Genomic DNA, 20,844 nt, shown 5'->3' with positions numbered 1-20,844 from the left:
TTAACCTTTATTTTCTGTCTTAGAACCAATACTGTGTATTGGTTCCATGGCAGAGGAGCAGTAAGGACTAGGCAATAGGGGTTGAATGACTTGCCCAGGGTCACCCAACTGAGAAGTGTCTGAGGCAAGATTTGAACCCAGGACCCTATCTTCAAGCCTGGCTCTCAATCCACTAAATGACTTAGATTCATGCTCCCCCCCCCCCCATTTTTTTAATGGTAAATGTCCTTGGAAAAGAATTACTTTATATTGATGATAATTTTATTTTTCCATTTCTGGAAGTCACACACCTTAGACATATTTAACAAAAAAAAACATTATTTGGCTTGGCAAAAACCTTGTTCAGTGTGTTATTTATCCTGGGGGTGCTCTGGTTAGGCTGCTTGCTTGTAACGTCTTCTTGTCCACCCTTGTCGTGGGATTTCCCTTGGAGGAGCCCCGAGGCCCGGAAAGTTCAGGCAGTCTTCACTTTGGGGAGAACGCAGAGCATCTCAAAGAGCAGGTTGGCTGCCAGGAGAGCTGTGTTTCCTGAAAAGGAAGACGGCCCACGAGAGTTTGCTAAGCAGCTACCACCCGAAGGAGCCTCTTACCAGAGCTCTAGCCCGGGCGTGGGGACCGCATGCCCAGACAGGAGTTTTTCCCACTCTCCATCCTTCCTTAGCCACTGGACATCCATCTTCCCAACACTCTGCATTTAGCCCCTTCTTTCATTTGTCCAGAAAAAGAAGAAAAACGATGAAAGGAAAATTCATGAGAATCCTGTAGCATGTCATTGGGGGAAACTAGGTGGCTCATGGAGAGAGCCAGGCCTAGAGCTGGGAAGTCTTGGGTTCAAGTGTGGCCTCAGGCGCTTCCTATCCTTTGACCCTGAGCATGTGACCACCCCATCGCCCTCACCACTCTTCTGCCTTGGAACAGACTCTTCATCCTGATTCTAAGACAGACTTGCACAAGGCCCTCTAGGCCTTTCTGGCCTGAATGTTCTCTGAGAGCCGGCTGGCCTCCCTTGCTTCAGAAGATGGCGAGAAAAGCTAATAATACTCGGCTCTCCCTGGGGTTTTGTTAGGGTTAATTAGCTTGTGTTGGCAAGGAGCAGAATCCCAGCAGCCGCCTCGCCTCTCCATTAGAAATGTGCTTCCTGCATCCCTAGAGAGCGGCCACACCAGCACTTGTGGCCCAGCTCCGGCCCCTTGACTCACCGGAAGGGTCATACGCTGGGGCGACTTCCACGAGGTCGCAGCCCACCACGTTCAGGCCTTGACATCCCCGGACGATCTCTAAGGCCTAAGTAAGGTAAGTTGTCACGTTAGCTAAAGAAGCAGGAATGGAACCCGTCAGCATCGCTCCCACTGTGAACCTCAAGCAATGACTTTCAACCCTTCCCTCCCACATTCGCATCAATACTGTGTATTGGCTCCAAGGCAGAAGAGTGAGGGATAGGCCATGGGGGTCAAGTGACTTGCCCAGGGTCACACAGCTAGGAAGTGTCTGAGGCCAGATTTAAAGCCAGGACCTCCTGTCTCCAGGCCTGGCTCTCTAGCCACTGAGCCACCCAGCTGCCCGCTGGGCCCCCCTCTCCCCCATGCTAGGACTTTTAGGGTCCCCTCTACACCTTCTACCAGACACACAAACGAACCTAAAGTCAGAAAAAATCCCCAAAACCACCCACCCGGTGTTGGAGATCAAAGGATCCTGAACTGGAACGATTGATTCTCCAACATAATTCAGGGTCTACTCAACGCCCCGGACCTCGGGAAGCTTGTGGCCTTCCAGGGCTCCGAGGTTTGCCGTGTGCCTTGGCTGCTAACTGAAATGCAGTCAGAAAGTGACCGAGGGACCCCTGAGGAAATCTGCAAAGGGGATGGCCAGACACCCAGACTATGCTCTGAAGGAAGCAAAGCAGAGGAGTGGAAGAAAAGTATTCCAGAAACAGCAATCGCCTCTGCAAAGGCATGGAGGTGGGAAACCCCTAGCAAAACAGTTTTGAGCAGAGTGCATGAAGGGAACTGAAGAAAGTCTGGAAAAGGGACCACTAGGTGGCAAAGTGTCTGGCCTCAGACAGTTCCTTGTCTATGTGACCCCGGTGAGTCCTGTAACCCCAATTGCCTAGCCCTTATTTTCTGCCTTAGCATCAATTCTGAGACAAAAGGAAAGGGTTGTTTTTTGTTTTGTTTTTAAAAGGAAGGAAATGGGCTCAAAGAGATAGTTGCCCATGGTTGCAAATAACTATAGTAATTGAGGCAGAATTTGAACTCAGGTCCCCATCCATAGACTGAAAGCCCAGTGGGTCTACAGCTTTCCACTTAAGCCAAAAATTCAGGCACAGATTCTTTCAGAGCCTCCTTACTTGACTTGGTGTGAGTCCCGCAATTTCAGGAGTTCCTGTCCCTGGGGCATAGGCTGGATCCAAGGCATCAATATCAAAGCTGATGTAAATGGGTTTGTCTCCCATCTGCTGCCTCACTTCCCCCATCAGTGGAACCAGGGACTTTAGCCAGCAGTCTTCAGCAAGGACGACACGGAAGCCCTAGGAGGTAAAGTTAAGGGTCCCTGGGTTAGACTCCTCCCTTGTGTCCTCACTCAAAAACCACTCGTGATAAACTGACCGAACATCCCTCACGGCATCCAAAGACAACGCCGGCCCCTCTCCTTCCTCACATTCCTTTTTTTATTATTCATTCCTTAAGCATTTATTAAATACCAGCTGTATACCAAGGTGCCAGGGATACAGCTTCACCCCCCCCCAAAAAAAACTACCAAGTCAAGGGTTCATGGACCCCTCTAGCCATCCAGAAGGCCACACACTCCAGAGGGCCCGTGCCACCTTCCGAACTGGAGAAGATGCCCCGTTTCGATTGCAGATTTGTGAAATAAAGATCTAATCTATCCACGGCCTTCTTGGGCACCAGTGGACCCCCGGGCCAAGAATTCCTGAGTAGGTGGGAGTGTTTGAACGCATCCTAGACCAAACCTGCGAATTCATTGGTTTAGAAAAGCCCTCCATCAGCCCAGAGCAGCATCTGCTTTGCCACATTTAGAGAATTAATGGGGACGCTGCAAAGCCCAGTGGCCTGGGCTAGTCCCACAGTCAGCCTGCGGAAGGAGGGGGCTTGAGCCCAGGGCCTCCTGCCTTCCAGGCCGGCTCTTCATCTCCTTCTGCCTTTTGAGAAACATCCTTTCCGGTGAGACACAACCCAGCAGCCAGGTACCAGGAAAGGGGGTCATGAGCGGGGCTCATGAGCTTAGTGTGGCAGGAGGTACAAAGCCCCGTCATGTCTGGACTTTAAAAGCTTCCCCAGAATGATTCCTACTAGGGTTCCCTTCTTGTCACAGAGAAGGAAGTGTGCTTTCTGGGCTTGGGCCCCGCGTTTCCCCACCAGACACCCCTTGGCTCTTTGCTAAGAACAGCCAGCAGTACTCTTGGTACCATTCCCCCAATGCCCTCCTTCCCACATGTGTCCCCATCCCGCCGGCCAGCATCCGCATCGGTCTCCTTTCTGGCAAACACCAGCAAGCGAGCCCCCAGCTTCCATTGTGCATCCTTGTCAGGGAGAGATCAGGAAAGGGAAGAAGGACTTCGTGGTCACTCAGTCACCTGGTCTCGGCTGTATTTGTAGGGGTTCAGGGTCATGGACGGGCCCCGGATGCCGATCTGCACCACCCGCTTACAGTCCAGGAGGCCTTCTTCTACACAGCGGCGGAAGGGGGTCCCGTGGTAGAGCTTCTCCCCCAGGGCTTTGTCAGCGGTATCCGTGTGGGCATCGACGTGTAGCAGCCCAACAGGACCGTGCCTAGGGACGACAGAGCGACCGGAGAGGGGAGTCGGCTTTCTTTGGAAGGCCAACTCAATGGGCATCTGCTAGGGGGTGAAGGATGGCTTAGACCAGAATGTTGTCCTTCAATGAAATTGCGCGTCGAAGGGTGGGTGGAGGGGAGGGAGGGAAATAAAGTGATTATTGTAACCAAAAAAAAAAATTAAAAAAATTAAAAATTAAAAAAAAAAAGGAATGTTGTCCTTGCCCTCATGGAGCTTATAGTCTAGTAGAAGAATGTGACACACAGATAACCTTTGATACAAGCAATGCATGATGAACACCTTCAAGTTGTCCAACACAGGGATGTGGTGGGTTCCACACCCGAGTCTGACACCTCCATTAAATGTCCTTCAAGGACTTTCCGTCTCTTAATCTCATGATCCATTAACTAGGGTGGATCAGAGAAGGCTTCCTTGAGAAGGTGGCATTTTGAATTGAGCTAAAAAGAATGAATAAGAGAGAGCAGCTAGGTGGCTCAGGAAGTGGATTGAGATCCAGATATAGGAAGTCCAAATCTGACCTCAGACACTTCCTAACTGTGACCTTGGGCAAGTCATTTAACCCTTATTGCCCAGCCCTTACTGCTCTTCTGCCTCGAAACCAAAAAACTGAACTGATTTTAAGATGGAAAGTATGGATTTTTTTTAAGAAGAGGCATAAAGAACAACAGAAGCACAAAATAGCGTAAATACCCCCAATGCATAGGAGATCAATGCTCTTCTCCTTGGAGAGTATATGGAAGCAATGAAGTAGTATGATATTGGCTAGAAAAAACAAACATGGCGGCAGATTGGAGGTAGCCTTCAACACCCAGGCAGAAGAATCTCAATCTCTCTCAGGAGGAAGCAGGTAGTCCTATTCACATCTAAAGAGTCTGAGACTGGTTTGGCTTTCTTGAACTGAGCTCAAGTAGCCTGTGGGCCCCAAACCTTAATCACAAAGGATCAAATCCTACAGTTGGGGGCAGCAGCAAGCTTGGAGAAGTGAGTCTGGAAACCTTGATTGCCACCTAGGATTTCCATTTTTATTTGGACTGTATTTTCAGAGCTATTTGGAAGGGGATTTAGAAGTGAAAGGGGCCCTTGAATTTAGAGAGAAAATGGGAGGCCCTCAAAGGTCATGACTCATTGAAGGATACATAGGTAGTAAGAGACAGCAGGATTTGAACCCAAGTCTCCTGCCCCTAATCCAGCCTTTCCATCACACCGTGCCATCTTGGTGATAGCTATAGGCACACCACAGGACTACACCTCACCAAATGCAGACCGAACCCACATGGTCCCTTTTGTTCTCTATTCTCCATCCAGCATACAATGGAGCATTTCTCTGGTCAGCTTGTCTCATGAGAGAACAAGTCCGTTGTCTGGGGACCTTTGGGGTAGAAAATAGCCCCTGCCTCCAAGCTCACCCTTATCTAAACCTTCTCAGTCATTCCTTTGTCATTGTCTGCTAAAACCAAACCAAATAAAGCCCACTATGACCTAGAGAGGATATTTCACTGCAGAGCAGACTTTGAAAGACCAAAGGAAAGTCTAAACTGCACAGCATACCAGCCAGGACAAGATGGAGGAGGGCCCCAGAGGGTCAATGTGCTCCGGAGATGCAGAAGACTCTGACTCAAGAGTCACAAAATGTAAAATAAATAATTTTGACTACATCAAATTAAAAAGTTTTTGTACAAACAAAACCAATGTAACTAAAATCAGAAGGGAAGCAACAAATTGGGAAACAATCTTCATAACAAAAACCTCTGACAAAGGTTTAATTACTCAAATTTACAAAGAGCTAAATCAATTGTACAAAAAATTAAGCCATTCTCCAATTGATAAATGGGCAAGGGACATGAATAGGCAGCTTTCAGATAAAGAAATCAAAACTATTAATAAGCACATGAAAAAGTGTTCTAAATCTCTTATAATCAGAGAGATGCAAATCAAAACAACTCAGAGGTATCACCTCACACCTAGCAGATTGGCTAACATGACAGCTAGGGAAGTAATGAATGCTGGAGGGGATGTGGCAAAGTGGGGACATTAATGCATTACTGGTGGAGCTGTGAACTGATCCAACCATTCTGGAGGGCAATTTGGAGCTATGCCCAAAGGGCGATAAAAGACTGTCTGCCCTTTGATCCAGCCATAGCACTGCTGGGTTTGTACCCCAAAGAGATAATAAGGAAAAAGACATGTACAAGAATATTCATAGCTGTGCTCTTTGTGGTGGCCAAAAATTGGAAAATGAGGGGATGCCCTTCAATTGGAGAACGGCTGAACAAATTGTGGTATACATTGGTGATGGAATACTATTGTGTTAAAAGGAATAATAAAGTGGAGGAATTCCATGGAGACTGGAACAACCTCCAGGAAGTGATGCAGAGAGAAAGGAGCAGAACCAGGAGAACATTGTACACAGAGACTGATACACTATGGTACAATCAAAGGTAATGGACTTCTCCATTAGTGGCAATGCAGTGATCCTAAACAATCTGCAGGGATCTAGGAGAAAAAACACTATCCACAAGCAGAGGACAAACTGGGAGTAAAAACACCGAGGAAAAGCAACTGCTTGACTACAGGGGTTGAGGGGATATGACTGAGGAGAGACTCTAAATGAACACCCTAATACAAATACCAACAACAAGGAAATGGGTTCGAATCAAGAATACATGTGATATCCAGAGGAATCGCATGTTGGCTATGGGGGGGGGGGGGGGGGGAAGAATGATCTTTGTCTCCAATGAATAATGTTTGGAAATGACCAAATAAAATAATGTAAAAAAAAAGAAGACTGACTCGTGCCTGGCAGACCTTCATTCATCCTAAACCCACACCACCAGCCCAACTGCTTTGCTTGCCGACCTCCTAATATTCGCCACCCCCAAACAATGATCTAAGGCAAACCATGCTTGGATTTCAAAAATATTAACTTGAGATCTGCTGGGACTCACTTTTCTGCCAACGCCTGCAGTATAGGGTATGTGATGGTGTGGTCTCCTCCTGGAATGGAAGAGAAAGAAGCAAAATCACCCTCCTTTCGAGTGCCAGAGAGGAGTGATGGACTCTCCTCAGTGCCTACAGAGAACAAGTCAAAATGCACTTCACGTAGAGCCCTTTCCAGTAAGATAGAAGAACTGGAGCCAGAGCTAGAGTAAGAGAGGGCCCTGTGATGTGGTGACAAGGCCTGAGGAAGGGCAGGAGCCCCTTTTGGAAAACTCACTTAAAAGACATTAGAGAAACTGAGTCACCCACCAAACCACGCTCAAAGAAATTTTAAAATGTGAAGCTGACATAGGCATGGAGTTCTCTCCCATTGCCTCATGCCAATCAGCAGCTTTGTAGTAGCTGCCTTTTGTAAGCTTCACACTGGCTCAAACCCAAATCATGAAAAACATGACCAACTTGTGAGTTTCTTTTTATTTTGTTACCCTCTCCACAGGGAGTACTCAGGTAGGATGATGAATTAAATCTTTTTTCTTCTTTTCTTTCTACCTTCCTTCCTCCCACCTTTCTTTCCTTCTTTCCTTCCTTCCTCCTTTCCTTTCTTCTTAACCTGCTCTCTCCCTCCCTCACTCCCTTCCTTTCTTCCTTCTTTCCTTTCTTCCTTCCTTCCTTTCTTCCTTCTTTCCTTTTTTCCTTCTTTCCATCCTTCTTTCCTTCCTTCCTTCCTTTTTTCTTTCTTCCTTCTTTTTTCTTTCCTTCCCTCCTTCCTTCCTTCCTTCCTTCCTTCCTTCCTTCCTTCCTTCCTTCCTTCCTTCCTTCCTTCCTTCCTTCCTTCCTTCCTTCCTTCCTCCTTTCTTCCTCCCTTCCTCCCTCCCTCCCTTCCTTTCTCCTTTGGCACTCTCACTCAAGCCCAATTCTGATTACTCCTGGAGGGCCCCCATCTTGGTGCCCAACTTAGCGAGGACACCACCACCTGAGTTTGGATCAAGCCTTAGACACTTAGCTGTGTGACTATAAGCAAGTGACTTAACCTTTGCTTGGCTCAGCTTCCTCAACAGTAAAAAAATAACATCTACCTCTCAGGTTTGTTGGGAAGGCAAAATGAGAAACCGTTTTTAAAGCACTTAGCACAGTGCTTGGCACATAACAGGAACTTAATAGATGCTTGTATTAACCCAGATTGAATTGTTTGTCAACTCCAGAAGTGGGGAGGGAAGAAGGGAGGGCAATAATATGAATTGTAAAATTATGGAAAACTTTAAAAAATATGTAAACCAATAACTCAAAAAATTTGTATTTTTCCCACCAACTGCAAGGTCTGCAAATGTGGGCCATCACTGTGTCTGGACAGTGAAGGAAACAGCAATCTACACTTGCCCTGGACCAGCAGCTAAGTTCAAACCTATCATAAGAAAATTAGCTAATGATAATAGCAAGTATTTACCCAGCACTAAGCGCTTTCCAGATATAATCTCACTGGATTCTCACACTAACCCTGGAAGGTATCTGATCACTGTTTTAGGACTGAGGGAAAGGAGACTAGCAGAGGTGACATGACTGGTCCAGGGTCACACAGCTAGCAGGTGTCTGAGCCCAAATTTGAATTCAGGACTTCCAGTGCTACCTATCTGCCTCCTGATATGAAAACAAACTGCTGATGGCAGGCCATGGAGAGAACTTTCCCGCGTCATCACTTGGGTCCCTCACCCAAGGTAAGAGGAATACAGTTTGCTGCCACAATTTTCTGATAGGCTTCTCGAATTAACTGGCAGCTGTCCTGAAGGTTGTAGAGGTTGACATCCACATCGCCAATGTCAGCCACCAAGAGGGACTGGAAAGGGAGAGCGCCTGTGCTTGGGTTCACTGTCCTCAGCAACACAGATTCCTCCCGGATGCGGCGAGGTCCAAACCTGGGAGATGAGGAACATCCTGATGAATTCATTCCCTGCAAAAGGGGAGGGTGGCCCTGTCACCACCTCACCAATGGTGCAGAGAGCCTCCTCAGGGAGTCCTACCAGATGTCATTTGGAAGAACCCTCGTCTCCAGATCTAGAAGAATTCCTATTGTTAATTATAATATATTTTATATAATTATATTTTTATATTTTTATTTTATTTTATTTATTCTATAATAATATTTGTAAATAAATATTTATTTTATTATATTTTATATTTATATATAATAATATTTTTAGTGCCTACTATGTGCCAGGCACTTTACAATCATTCTCTCATTTGATCCTTACAACAACCATAGAAGGTAGGTTATCATCCCCATTTTACAGTTGAGGAAACTGTGGCAGGCAAAGGGAAAGTGACTTGCCCAGGATCACAGAGCTAGTGTCTTCATTCAAATTTGAACTCAGATCTACCTGAAGTAAGGCTCAATGGCCTGTCTTCTACGCCCCTTTTTTGCTCAATGAACCATTTGTGCAAGAAGTATATATTTTTTTTTAACAGCAATGATTGGATCAGTGAATTGAGAACCAGGTTTAGAGGCAGATGAGCCTGAGTTCAAACATGATCTCAGAGCCTTCCTGGCTGTTGTGAAGATGGGATTAACTCTCCCCTGCCCATTTTTAGATTTAATCACCAAAAGTGTACACACCCCACTTATCCTTAAGTATGGGGTGGTCTGTGGCCCACGTGTGCTATTGCTTTAGTGAGTGGCAAATCAAAAACCACCGACTACCCAGGGGCTATAGCTGCAATTGGTCCATGTAAAGTGGAAGGAAGGCACAGGAAGTGATGAAAGGAAGAGTCTTTAAAAGTGGTAAGAACTTCCTGTGACCAGCTCTTTCACCTTGGAACTTGACCTTGAAGGAGCTCCTACTTGGGGACCTCAGATAGCTCTTCTATTTTCTCTTACAACTACCACGTGGGTGAGTGAAAAAGGTTGACTCCCAGTCCCTTTCCTGCCTTTTCTGGAGTCACTAGCCTCTGGAGAGGCCCCTTGTCTTTCCTTGTTTAATTTACCTCTGGGCCCCCTTTGCTGGGGCCTCTGAAGCCCTGCCTGGTTCAGACCAGGCTGGAGTAAATATCTACTCTCTCTCTCATTTCCTTACTTTCATTCTTTTCCTCTATTTTATAAACAAATTGCTATAAAGTCATTCTGACTTGATTAATAATTTCTGGTGACCACACTTATAAATTTAGTCTAACCCTTACACTGTGTGACCCTGGGCAAGTCACTTAACCCCCATTGCCTAGCCCTTATCACTCTTCTGCCTTGGAACCAATACATAGTATTGATTCTAAGAAAGAAGTCAGAGTAAAACATTTTCATTTAAAATTTTTTAGTTAAAAAATTTTAATTTAATTTATTTTATTTTAAAGAATAATTTAAAAAAGAAGCAACAACAAAGTATAGTCTTTTTAGTTATTTAAAAATAAGAACTTTTAGCAGAAATATAAAGGCAACCCCCTCAAAGAACTTTGTCAATTTTATTCCTCCAGAAATACAAGGCCTTAAGTCTAATGTTAGTCATAGATCTGTTTTGATAAAGTCAAAGAGAATTCTGGTATTTAATAGACTTTGCTCCAGGTTCATCTCACCCCTAATGCCTAGGCATGATCCTCCTAGCTCATTCCTTTCATCAGATTCATGAAAGAGGCCGGGCTTTCACAGAGTCTGGGGTACCGCAATGTTTCTGGCCTTAGCCCTCGTAATGTGAGCTGGGTGGGCATCTCCCAGCTCATGGGGAGGGGGGGGGCAGTTTCAGTACATCAAGTTCCTGTGATTTGCCCCTCCTTTCTCCAGAGCAGATTGTGGGGCTCCTGGTGACTCAATGGATAGTCAACCATAGCTCTAGCCACCAACAAAATCAGTATTCTAATTTCTCTTAGAAAATTGAATATTGTGTATATCTATAGTTAGAAGTGCATTTAGAACTACAAAATTATTATGTTAAATGATCAATGGGAAGACTAGTCTCCCAGTGATCATCAGGGGGGATTGTAAACCTTAAAATTTCCCAGACCCTACTTTATAAGATTGGATTAAAACCATTCCCCATTTGGGCAGTGAACTCTACTTAAAGCAGGAATGTGAGAATTCTACTTTACCTACTTGGGTCTGCCCTAGGGGAAGATAAAGTTGTAAACTCTTTTCTGAACAATGAAAAGTACTTAAACCCATACTTTTCTTAAGCTAAGTACCTATAAAGGTCAAGCAACTTGTGAATTTATAAGGAACAAAGAACTGGAAAACTTACTCAGAGCTTTCCTGGTGTGAATTACTCAAAAATCCACACCTTCTTAGGTGTGGACTAAGAATGGGCAGTCCTTTAGAAAAACGTCTACTGTGATTGGTAGATGTAAGGACTTAGGGGAGGTGACACAGGAGATTTTGCCCTTAAAAATAAGAGGTCAGGGAAGAGCTGAAAAGTGATTCTGAAACATTCAGATTGGAGAGACTCATTCTGAGGAGACTGATTCTGAAACATTCAGATGGAGGAGGGAGCTGGTGAAAGCAGCTGAGATACTGCTGGCCTGGTGTCATTAGAAATCCTTACTTAGACAGATCTTATGGTGAGTTATAAAAAACTGACTGATTTCTCTTTTAAGACTCAGGTCTAGGCCATATTTGCTTTGAGGCCCTTCATACGTATTCCTTTCTTACTCTCTCTTTCTTTGATTACTCATTGTATTGTTAATTAAATTCTCTATAAAACCCAATTGACTTGGGTATTTGAATAATTGGGAATATTTCCCTGGCGACCACCTTATATTTGATTTTAAAACCCAAGACAATGTAGTGAAACATATTTCTGCGGTCAAATTTACTCACCCTCTCTTATATCTATCACAATTTATATCTTCCACTATTTTAATCACTACAGTTTAAGACCTCAACCATTTTAAATCTCACACAGGGAAATATTCCCAATTATGAATATACCCAAGTCAACTGGGTTTTATAGAGAATTTAATTAATAATACAATGAGGAATCAAAGAGAGAGAGAGAGAGAGAGAGAGAGAGAGAGAGAGAGAGAGAGAGAGAGAGAGAGAGAGAGAGAGAGAGAGAGAGAGAAAGGAAATAAATGAGAAAAGAATAGGCCCACCCAGGCAGCCCTGGCCAACTCAGGCCTAAACCCTAAAAGAAAAGACCAGTCAGTCCTTAATCACTCACCATAAGATCTGTTCAAGCGAGGATTCAGGGGGACAGAGTCTCCCCAGAGGGAGTTCCAGCCAGAGTCAGCTTCCCTTGAGAGACCTCCTTAGAGATTGTCCTTCTCTCAACAACCTCCTTAGAGCCTGTCTCTCAAGAGACTCTATATATCCCCCTGTTCTTTTCTTATATAGGTGGTTTTCTCCTATGTCACCTCCCCTAAGTTCTTCCATCTACCAATCACAGTAGACGTTTTCCAAAGGACAGCCCATTCTGAATTCACACCTGAGTAGACTAATGCTTTTAGTAATCCACACCTGAGTAGGCTAGAATCTCTGAGTAAGTTTTTTCCTCTTTGCTCCTTGTAAGTTCACAAGTTGCCTGACCTTTATAGGTACTTAGCACCCCTTTGTATTAATTCTAAAACTAGGCATGGTTTAAGTATGGGTTTAAGTATTTTTCATTGTTCAGCAAGGAGTTTTCTCCCCTAAAGCAGTCTTAAGTACAGGTGGAGTAGAGGTCTTCACATTTCTGCTCTAAGTAGAGTTCTCACATTTTACATCTAAGTAGCTTCACTGTTTAAAATGGGGAATAGTCCCAATAGGGAATTGTCCCAATAAAAAATTCCCCAATGAGGAATTTTTTTAACATTCACAAGTCTGAGAAATTTCAAGATTCACAGATCATACAAGCTAACAAATAGATAATGCTTTGCAAACCTATAAATATTATGTAATATGTGTAATATATAAATATTATACTATGTAATATATTACTATATAAATACCATACTATGTGACTGATACTATATGTAATGTGCACTATGAAAACATTGTTCTATATGCTATATTATGTATACTATAGAAATACTATACAATTGATGCTATATGTGATATGTACTATATAAATACTTTGCTTTATAACTGATACTATATGCTATTGCACTCTATAAATATCATACTATATACTATATGAGATATTATATATAACATAGACTACATAAATACTCTATAATTGATACTATATATAATATGTGAACTATAAAAATACCATAAGATAGATATTATATGTAATATCTGTACTCTATAAATACTCTACTATGTAATTGAAACTATATATGAGGTACACAATATTAATACTGTGCTATATAATTGATACTATATGCTATGTGTACTATATAAATAGTATACTATATAATTGATATCTATGTTACATGTGAACTATAAAAATACTATACTATAAGATAGATATTATATGTATCATCTGCACTCTAGAATACTCTAAGATAGATATTATATGTATCAACTGCACTCTAGAATACTCTACTCTGAGATAAATATATTAAGTAACATCTGCACTCTAGAATATTCTACTTTAAGATAGATATAAATAACATCTGCACTCTAGAATACTCTACTCTGAGATAGATATAAGTACATCTGCACTCTAAAATACTCTACTCTGAGATAGATATAAGTAACATCTGCACTCTAGAATACTCTACTCTGAGATAGATATAAATAACATCTGCACTCTAAAATACTCTAAGATAGATATAAGTAACATCTGCACTCTAGAATATTCTACTTTAAGATAGATATAAATAAAATCTGCACTCTAGAATACTCTAAGATAGATATAAGTACATCTGTACTCTAGAATACTCTACTCTGAGATAGATATAAGTAGCATCTGCTCTCTAGAATATTCTACTCTGAGATAGATATAAATAACATCTGTACTCTAGAATACTCTAAGATAGATATAAGTACATCTGCATTCTAGAATACTCTACTCTGAGATAGATATAAATAACATCTGCACTCTAGAATACTCTACTCTGAGATAGATATAACATCTGCACTCTAGAATACTCTAAGATAGATATTATAAGGTAACATCTGCACTCTAGAATACTCTACTCTGAGATAGATATAAATAACATCTGCACTCTAGAATACTCTACTCTAGGATAGATATAAGTAACATCTTCACTCTAGAATATTCTACTTTAAGATAGATATAAATAACATCTGCACTCTAGAATACTCTAAGATAGATATAAGTAACATCTGCACTCTAAAATACTCTACTCTGAGATAGTTATAAATAACATCTGCACTCTAGAATACTCTACTCTGAGATAGATATAAGTAACATCTGCACTCTAGAATTCTCTAAGATAGATATTATAAGGTAACATCTGCACTCTAGAATACTCTGAGATAGATATAAATAACATCTGCACTCTAAAATACTCTGAGATAGATATAAGTAACATCTGCACTCTAGAATATTATACTCTGAGATAGATATAAGTAACATCTGCACTCTAGAATATTCTACTCTGAGATAACATCTGCACTCTAGAATACTCTAAGATAGATATTATAAGGTAACATATGCACTCTAGAATACTCTACTCTGAGATAGATATAAGTACCATCTGCACTCTAGAATATGCTACTTTAACATAGATATAAATAACATCTGCACTCTAGAATACTCTAAGATAGATATAAATAACATCTGCACTCTAGAATACTCTACTCTGAGATAGATATAAGTAACATCTGCTCTCTAGAATATTATACTTTAACAGATATAAATAACATCTGCACTCTAGAATACTCTAAGATAGATATAAATAACATCTGCACTCTAGAATACTCTACTCTGAGATAGATATAAGTAACATCTGCTCTCTAGAATATTATACTCTGAGATAGATATAAATAACATCTGCACTCTAGAATACTCTACTCTGAGATAGATATAAATAACATCTGCACTCTAGAATACTCTGCTCTAAGATAGATATAAGTAGCATCTGCACTCTAGAATATTCTACTTTAAGATAGATATAAATAAAATCTGCACTCTAGAATACTCTAAGATAGATATAAGTACATCTGCACTCTAGAATACTCTACTCTGAGATAGATATAAGTAGCATCTGCTCTCTAGAATATTCTACTCTGAGATAGATATAAATAACATCTGTACTCTAGAATACTCTAAGATAGATATAAGTACATCTGCATTCTAGAATACTCTACTCTGAGATAGATATAAGTAACATCTGCACTCTAGAATACTCTACTCTGAGATAGATATAATAAGTAACATCTGTACTCTAGAATACTCTAAGATAAATATCATATATAACATCTGCACTCTAGAAATATTATACTATAAAATAGATATTATAAATAACATCTGCACTCTAGAAATACTCTACTATATAATAAATACTATATATGGAGTGCACTATATTAATACCCTGCTATATAATTGATACCATATGCTATGTTTACTATATAAATATTATACTATATGAGACATATATAATTTGTACTAAATATTATACTACTTAATTGATACTATATGTAACATGTGAACTATAAAAATACTCTACTATAAGAGATATTATATGTATCATCTGCACAATAGAAATTCCTATATAATTGATTCTATATGCAAGGTGTACTATATAAACAGTAGCTAACATTTACATTGATTTGCAAATCACTATCCATTTGTTAATTCATTTGAAATTCAAAACAGCCCTGGAAGTAAGTGCAATTATTATCCCCGAAACTGGACCCATGGGGATTAAGTGATTGACCCCAGTCACACAACTACTCTGCATCTGAGGGGGTATTTGATACAGGGTCTTCCTGACTCCAGGGGCCCCTCCACTGTCCCAAGTTTAGTAAACAGTTAATAAATAATTTTTCATTTAGTCATTTATAATAGTCCTGGTGAGGGAAGCAGTGGATCATTACTGCTCATTTTACAAATGAGGAAACTGAGGCTCAGAAGGTGAAAGACCTTGGCCAAAGTCACATAATTGCATACGTTTGAGAGCTGGCTTAGAAGCCAGGTCTCTAACTGTGTCTGGTGGGCGCTGGGCACTCTGTCACCTGTCGGGGATGCTTACCTTGTCCCCGGTCGGTTGGAGGTGCCAATATCTAGAGGAACTCCCACAAATGCTGCATCGAGCCCTTCAGGGGAGCTCTGTAAGGGCAGTCTCATCATGGTGCAGACCCCCACTGACCGGGCTACAAACTCAGAGCTAGGAGGCACGTTGAATGTGGCACCTGAGGCCCAGCGGCGTGGGATGTCTGCCCATCGGAGATGCCCCTTGGAAAGCCAGGTGGCAGAGCCAGCCGAGCAACCAGCATGGGCCCAAGGGAGCGCTGGAGAGATCCTGGTCAAAGGCCTTTGGCCAGCTCTTGACCAGCGTAGCATCCTGAGTCCTGAAGAAGTCCCCACATGGAGTCCATCCTTCCACAAACTGGTTTGGAGCAGTTTGCTGCCCTGGCAGGAAAATAGCCGCTCCATGCTGCCCAGGGGGCTGGTGAAATCCCTCCTGGCCTTTGGGCTTTCCTCTGCAGCAGCAAAGTGGATTGATCAGTAACTTAGCCCTGGCTCAAAGGGCAGAGGAACAGAGAGGACCTTCTGGGCCAACTTTGGTTCAAAGGTAGCCGGGGAGGGGATTCCAAAGCTAACAGAAAGATTCATTCATTCCCTCCGCTCTCCCCCCCTCTCCCCCCCAGCGCCTTTAGAAGCAAAGCTGAGTCTGAGAGTGAGTAACACAGTTGCTTGTTCCTCTGGCCCGTTTCCAGTACAGACACAATAACAGTGGTTCAAATTTCTCTAGCACATGCGGTCTTAACCAGTGGATAAATTTTATGGGTTGGGAGTATGAACTTGGATGGAGAAAAAATTACGGCCTTATTTGGCATTTTCTTTAGTTATAAATTGTTTTTTATTTTTGTTTTGTTTTTTCAATTATACTGAGAAAGAGTCCCTTTTGTTGTTGTTCCTGTTGGATTCTTTGTGACCCCATTTGGAGTTTTCTTGGCAAAAAATACTGGAGTGGTTGGCCATTTTCTTCTCCAGCTTGTTTTACAGATGAGGAAACTGAGGCAAACGGGGTTAAGTGATTTGCCCAGAGTCACACAGCTAAGAAGTATGAACTCTGGTCCTCCTGTCTCGAGGACCAACACTCACCTAGCTGTCCCTAGGGAAAGGGCTCCCCAGGTTTTATCAGACTGCCAAAGGGGAACCGGGAGGGAAGTAGGGAATAAGAATTTATATAGCATCTATTAGCTATTATATAGCTCCTAGCCAGGCACCATCCTAAGCATTTTATATCTATTTTCTCATTTAATCCATACAATAAACCCCATTTTACACATGAGGAAACTAAGGCAGACAGAGGTGAAATGACTTACTCAGGGTCACATAGCTAGTAAGTATCTAAGACCAGATTTAAACTCAGGGCTTCATGACTCCAAACCCAGCGCCCTATCCACTGCACCACCAATGTTGATTGATTGATTAAATATTTACTGAGAAAGTATAGTAAGGACAGAAATACAAAAATATCTTCCCTGAAACTAGGATGCAGCCTCACATCTAGATAACCACTCGATCCCTGGGGAGGAATGGCTGACACTTAAAGCAATTGCCACACAACCTTCTTTCTACCAAGATCACTTCCATGGTCTGAGAAGCCAAAGGACAAGCCACTCTCTCCTCTTCAGAACATGTTGTCCCAAGGTCCTACTCATGCTGGCCTGGGTCAAATGACGGCTTAGCTGGTCCAGCATGGCCTCCTTGGACTCTTCTCCTGGTTCAGCCATGAGAACACTCGCTCTAAAGTTGGTGACTCGCTCTGATGGTTCTTCCAACCTTTTGAAACTCGCAGAGTCAGGACCGGATATATTCTGTGTCTGGTCCTCATTCTCCTGTCATCAGAAAAGAATAAACGCAACAGTGTGCTGGAGGCAGCTCCTGTACCCTTACACACAACAGTGATCCAAATGGAATTCAAAAACTTATCCAAAGGGGCAGCTAGCATAGAGGATAGAGCTCCAGGTCCGGAGTTAGAAGGTCCCAGATTCAAAACTGGCCTCAGACACCTCCTACCTATGTGACCAAGGACAAATCCGTTAACCTTGTCTGCCTAGTCTTTGCCACTCTTCTGTCTTAGAATTGATACCAAAGGAAGCAGCTGGGTGGCTCAGTGGATTGAGAGTCAGGCCCAGAGATGGGAGGTCCTGGGTTCAAATCTGGCCTCAGACATTTCCCAGCTGTGTGACCCTGGGCAAGTCACTTGACCCCCATTGCCTAGCCCTTACCATTCTTCTGCCTTGGAGCCAATACACAGTATTGACTCCAAGATGGAAGGTGAGGGTTTAAAAAAAAAAAGAATTGATACCAAAGCAGAAGGTATCAGTGCTAAACAAAGATGTCTCAGATGGCAGAGCATCCATATTCCTAAAGGAGAAATTATATGACTTACAGGAATCAATAGACAGTAAAACATTACTAGTGAGGGAGCTTGACTTTTATCCTCTTAGAAACAGATAAATCCAACCAAAAAATAAATAAGAAAGAAAATCAAGGAGATAAATAAAGCTTTAGAAAAGTTAGATATGATTGACTTCAGGAGAAAAGTGAATGGGAATAGCCAGGAATTTTTCTCAGTAGTACATGGCAACTTCATAGAAACTGACCTTATACTACACAATTATATACACAAAAATATACACATATAAAACACAAAAACTTCACAACCAAATGTAGAAAAGAAGAAATATTAAATGCATCCTTTTCAGACCATAATGCAATAAAAATCACATTCAACAAAGGGCAGTAGATAGAATAAAAATTAATTGGAAACTAAATAATCATATCTTAAGTGAATGGGTCAAAGAACAAATCATAGGAACAATCAATAATTTCATTAAAGGGAACAACAATGAGGACACCAAAATTTATGTCAAAGTTTTACGTGGGGGAAAGTTTATATCTCTAAATGCTTACATCAATAAAATAGAGGGGGCAACTGGGTAGTTCAATGGATGGAGAGCCAGATCTAGAGGCAGGAGGTCCTAAGTTCAAATCTGGCCTCAGACACTTCCTAGCTGTGTGACCCTGGGCAAGTCACTTAACCCCCACTGCCTAGCCCTTACCACTCTTCTGCCTTGGAGCCAATACACAGTATTGACTCCAAGATGGAAGGTAAGGGTTTAAAAAAAATAAAATAGAGGAAAAAGAAGATCAATGAATTGGGCATGCAACTAAAAAAAAAACTAGAAAAAGAACAAATTAGAAATCTCCAATTAAACACCAAATTGGAAATCTTGAAAATCAAAAGAGATAAACAAAATTGAAAGCAAGAAGATCATTAAACTAATAAATGAGATAAGGATCTGGTTTTATGAAAAAAATATACTAGATAAACCATTTAATTTGATTTAAAAAAGAAAAGAAAACCAAATTACCAATATCAAAAATGAAAAAGGTGAAATCACAACCAATGAAGAAAAAATAGATGATATGATGGTATATATAGAGAGAGAGAAAAACCCAGAAAATCAACAACAACAACAAAACCTAATAGAAACAATTAACAACTTTAGCAAAATTGCAGTGTTCAAAATAAACTCACATAAATCATCAGCATTTCTATTTACTATCAACAGTAAGAGATAGAAAAGGAAATTCATTTAAAATAACTGTAAATAATGTAAAATAACTAGGAGTATACTTAGCAAAACAAATCCAGCAACTATATGAACCCAATTACAAAACACTTTTCACAGTCATATCTAAACAAAATAGAAAAATATCAATTGCTCATGGATAGGCTGAGCCAATATAATAAAAATGACAATCCTATCCAAATTAATTTATCTATTCAGTGCCATACCAATCAAACTATCCAAAGGTCATTTTCTAGAACTAGAAAAAATAATAACAAAATTCATCTGGAAGAAGAAAAGATAAAAAATACCAATGGAGGAGAAAGTATGAAAGGGGGAGACCTAACCATATCAGATTTCAAACAATACTGTAAAGAAATAATCATCAAAATAATCTGGAACTGGATAAGAAATAGAGAAGTGGATCAGTGGAATAGATTAGGAAACCACAACATAATAATTAATGACCATAGTAACCTAGTGTTCAATAAACCCCAAAATTTAAACTTTTGGGAGAAGAGCTCACTATATAAAAAAACTGCTGGGAAAACTGGAAAACAACATGGTAGAACTTAGGCATAAACCAACATCTCACACTACCCAACAAGATAAGGCCAACATGGGTATTTGATCTAGAAATAAAAGGGTATACAATAAACAATTAGGGAACATAGAGAAGTTTACCTGTCAGATTAATGGATAAGGGAAGAATTTGTGACCAAACAAGACATAGAGAACATCACAAAAAATGAAATGAATACTTTTGATTACATTAAATTTAAAAGTTTCTGTACAAACAAAACCAATGCAACCAAGATTCAGAGGGAAATAACAAATGGGGATTCCTAAAAGGAAGCCTAAAATGAAAACTGCGAAGAATATTGTAGCCAAATTCCAGAACTCCCAGTTCAAAGAGAGAATATTGCAAGTAGCCAGAAAGAAACCACCCCAATACCGTAAACCCCCAGTCAACATCACATAAGATTTAGCAGCTACTGTTTTAAAAAGAGTAGAGGGCTTAATGATATCCCAGAAAGCGACGGAATTAGGATTATAAGCAGGAACAACCTAGCCAGGAAAAGTGAGTATAATCCTTCAGGGGGGAAAATGGACATTTAATGAAACTGAGGACCTTAAAGCATTCCTGATGAAAAGACCAGAGCTGAAGAGAAAATTTGACTGAATTCAAATAGAAGACTCAAAAAAAGCATAAAAAGGTAAACATGAAAGGGAACTCACAAGAGTCTTAATAAAGTTAAATTGTTTACATTTCTATATGAGAAGATGATACATGTAACTCCTAAAACTTATATTACTATTAGGGTGGCTAGAAGGAGTCTACAAAGACAGAAGGCATGAGTGCTAGTCAGTTAAATTGGAATGGTCTTTAAAAAAATGGAGGAGTGAGAAAGAGGGATGCACTGGGACAAAGAGGAAGAGAAAGTAAGAATAGGGAAAATTATCTCACATAAAGAAA

General features: G+C 41.2%; 1 protein-coding gene across 1 annotated transcript; it reads right to left on the bottom strand.

Moving 5' to 3' along the window:
- Nucleotides 1-239: 239 nt before the first annotated feature.
- On the bottom strand, nucleotides 240-16,352 carry AGMAT (agmatinase). Its single transcript, XM_001377483.5, has 7 exons — nucleotides 15,809-16,352; nucleotides 8,462-8,664; nucleotides 6,763-6,811; nucleotides 3,596-3,791; nucleotides 2,348-2,527; nucleotides 1,200-1,284; nucleotides 240-528 (listed from the first exon to the last, which is right to left on the bottom strand). The coding sequence occupies exons 1-7, from the start codon at nucleotides 16,210-16,212 to the stop codon at nucleotides 455-457; spliced, it is 1,191 nt and encodes a 396-aa protein (XP_001377520.2). The 5' UTR covers nucleotides 16,213-16,352; the 3' UTR covers nucleotides 240-454.
- Nucleotides 16,353-20,844: the final 4,492 nt, after the last annotated feature.

This window comes from Monodelphis domestica, chromosome 4 (assembly GCF_027887165.1).
Source record: "Monodelphis domestica isolate mMonDom1 chromosome 4, mMonDom1.pri, whole genome shotgun sequence".
Classification (NCBI taxonomy): domain Eukaryota; kingdom Metazoa; phylum Chordata; class Mammalia; order Didelphimorphia; family Didelphidae; genus Monodelphis; species Monodelphis domestica.
This window is presented reverse-complemented; position numbering and strand designations above follow the sequence as displayed.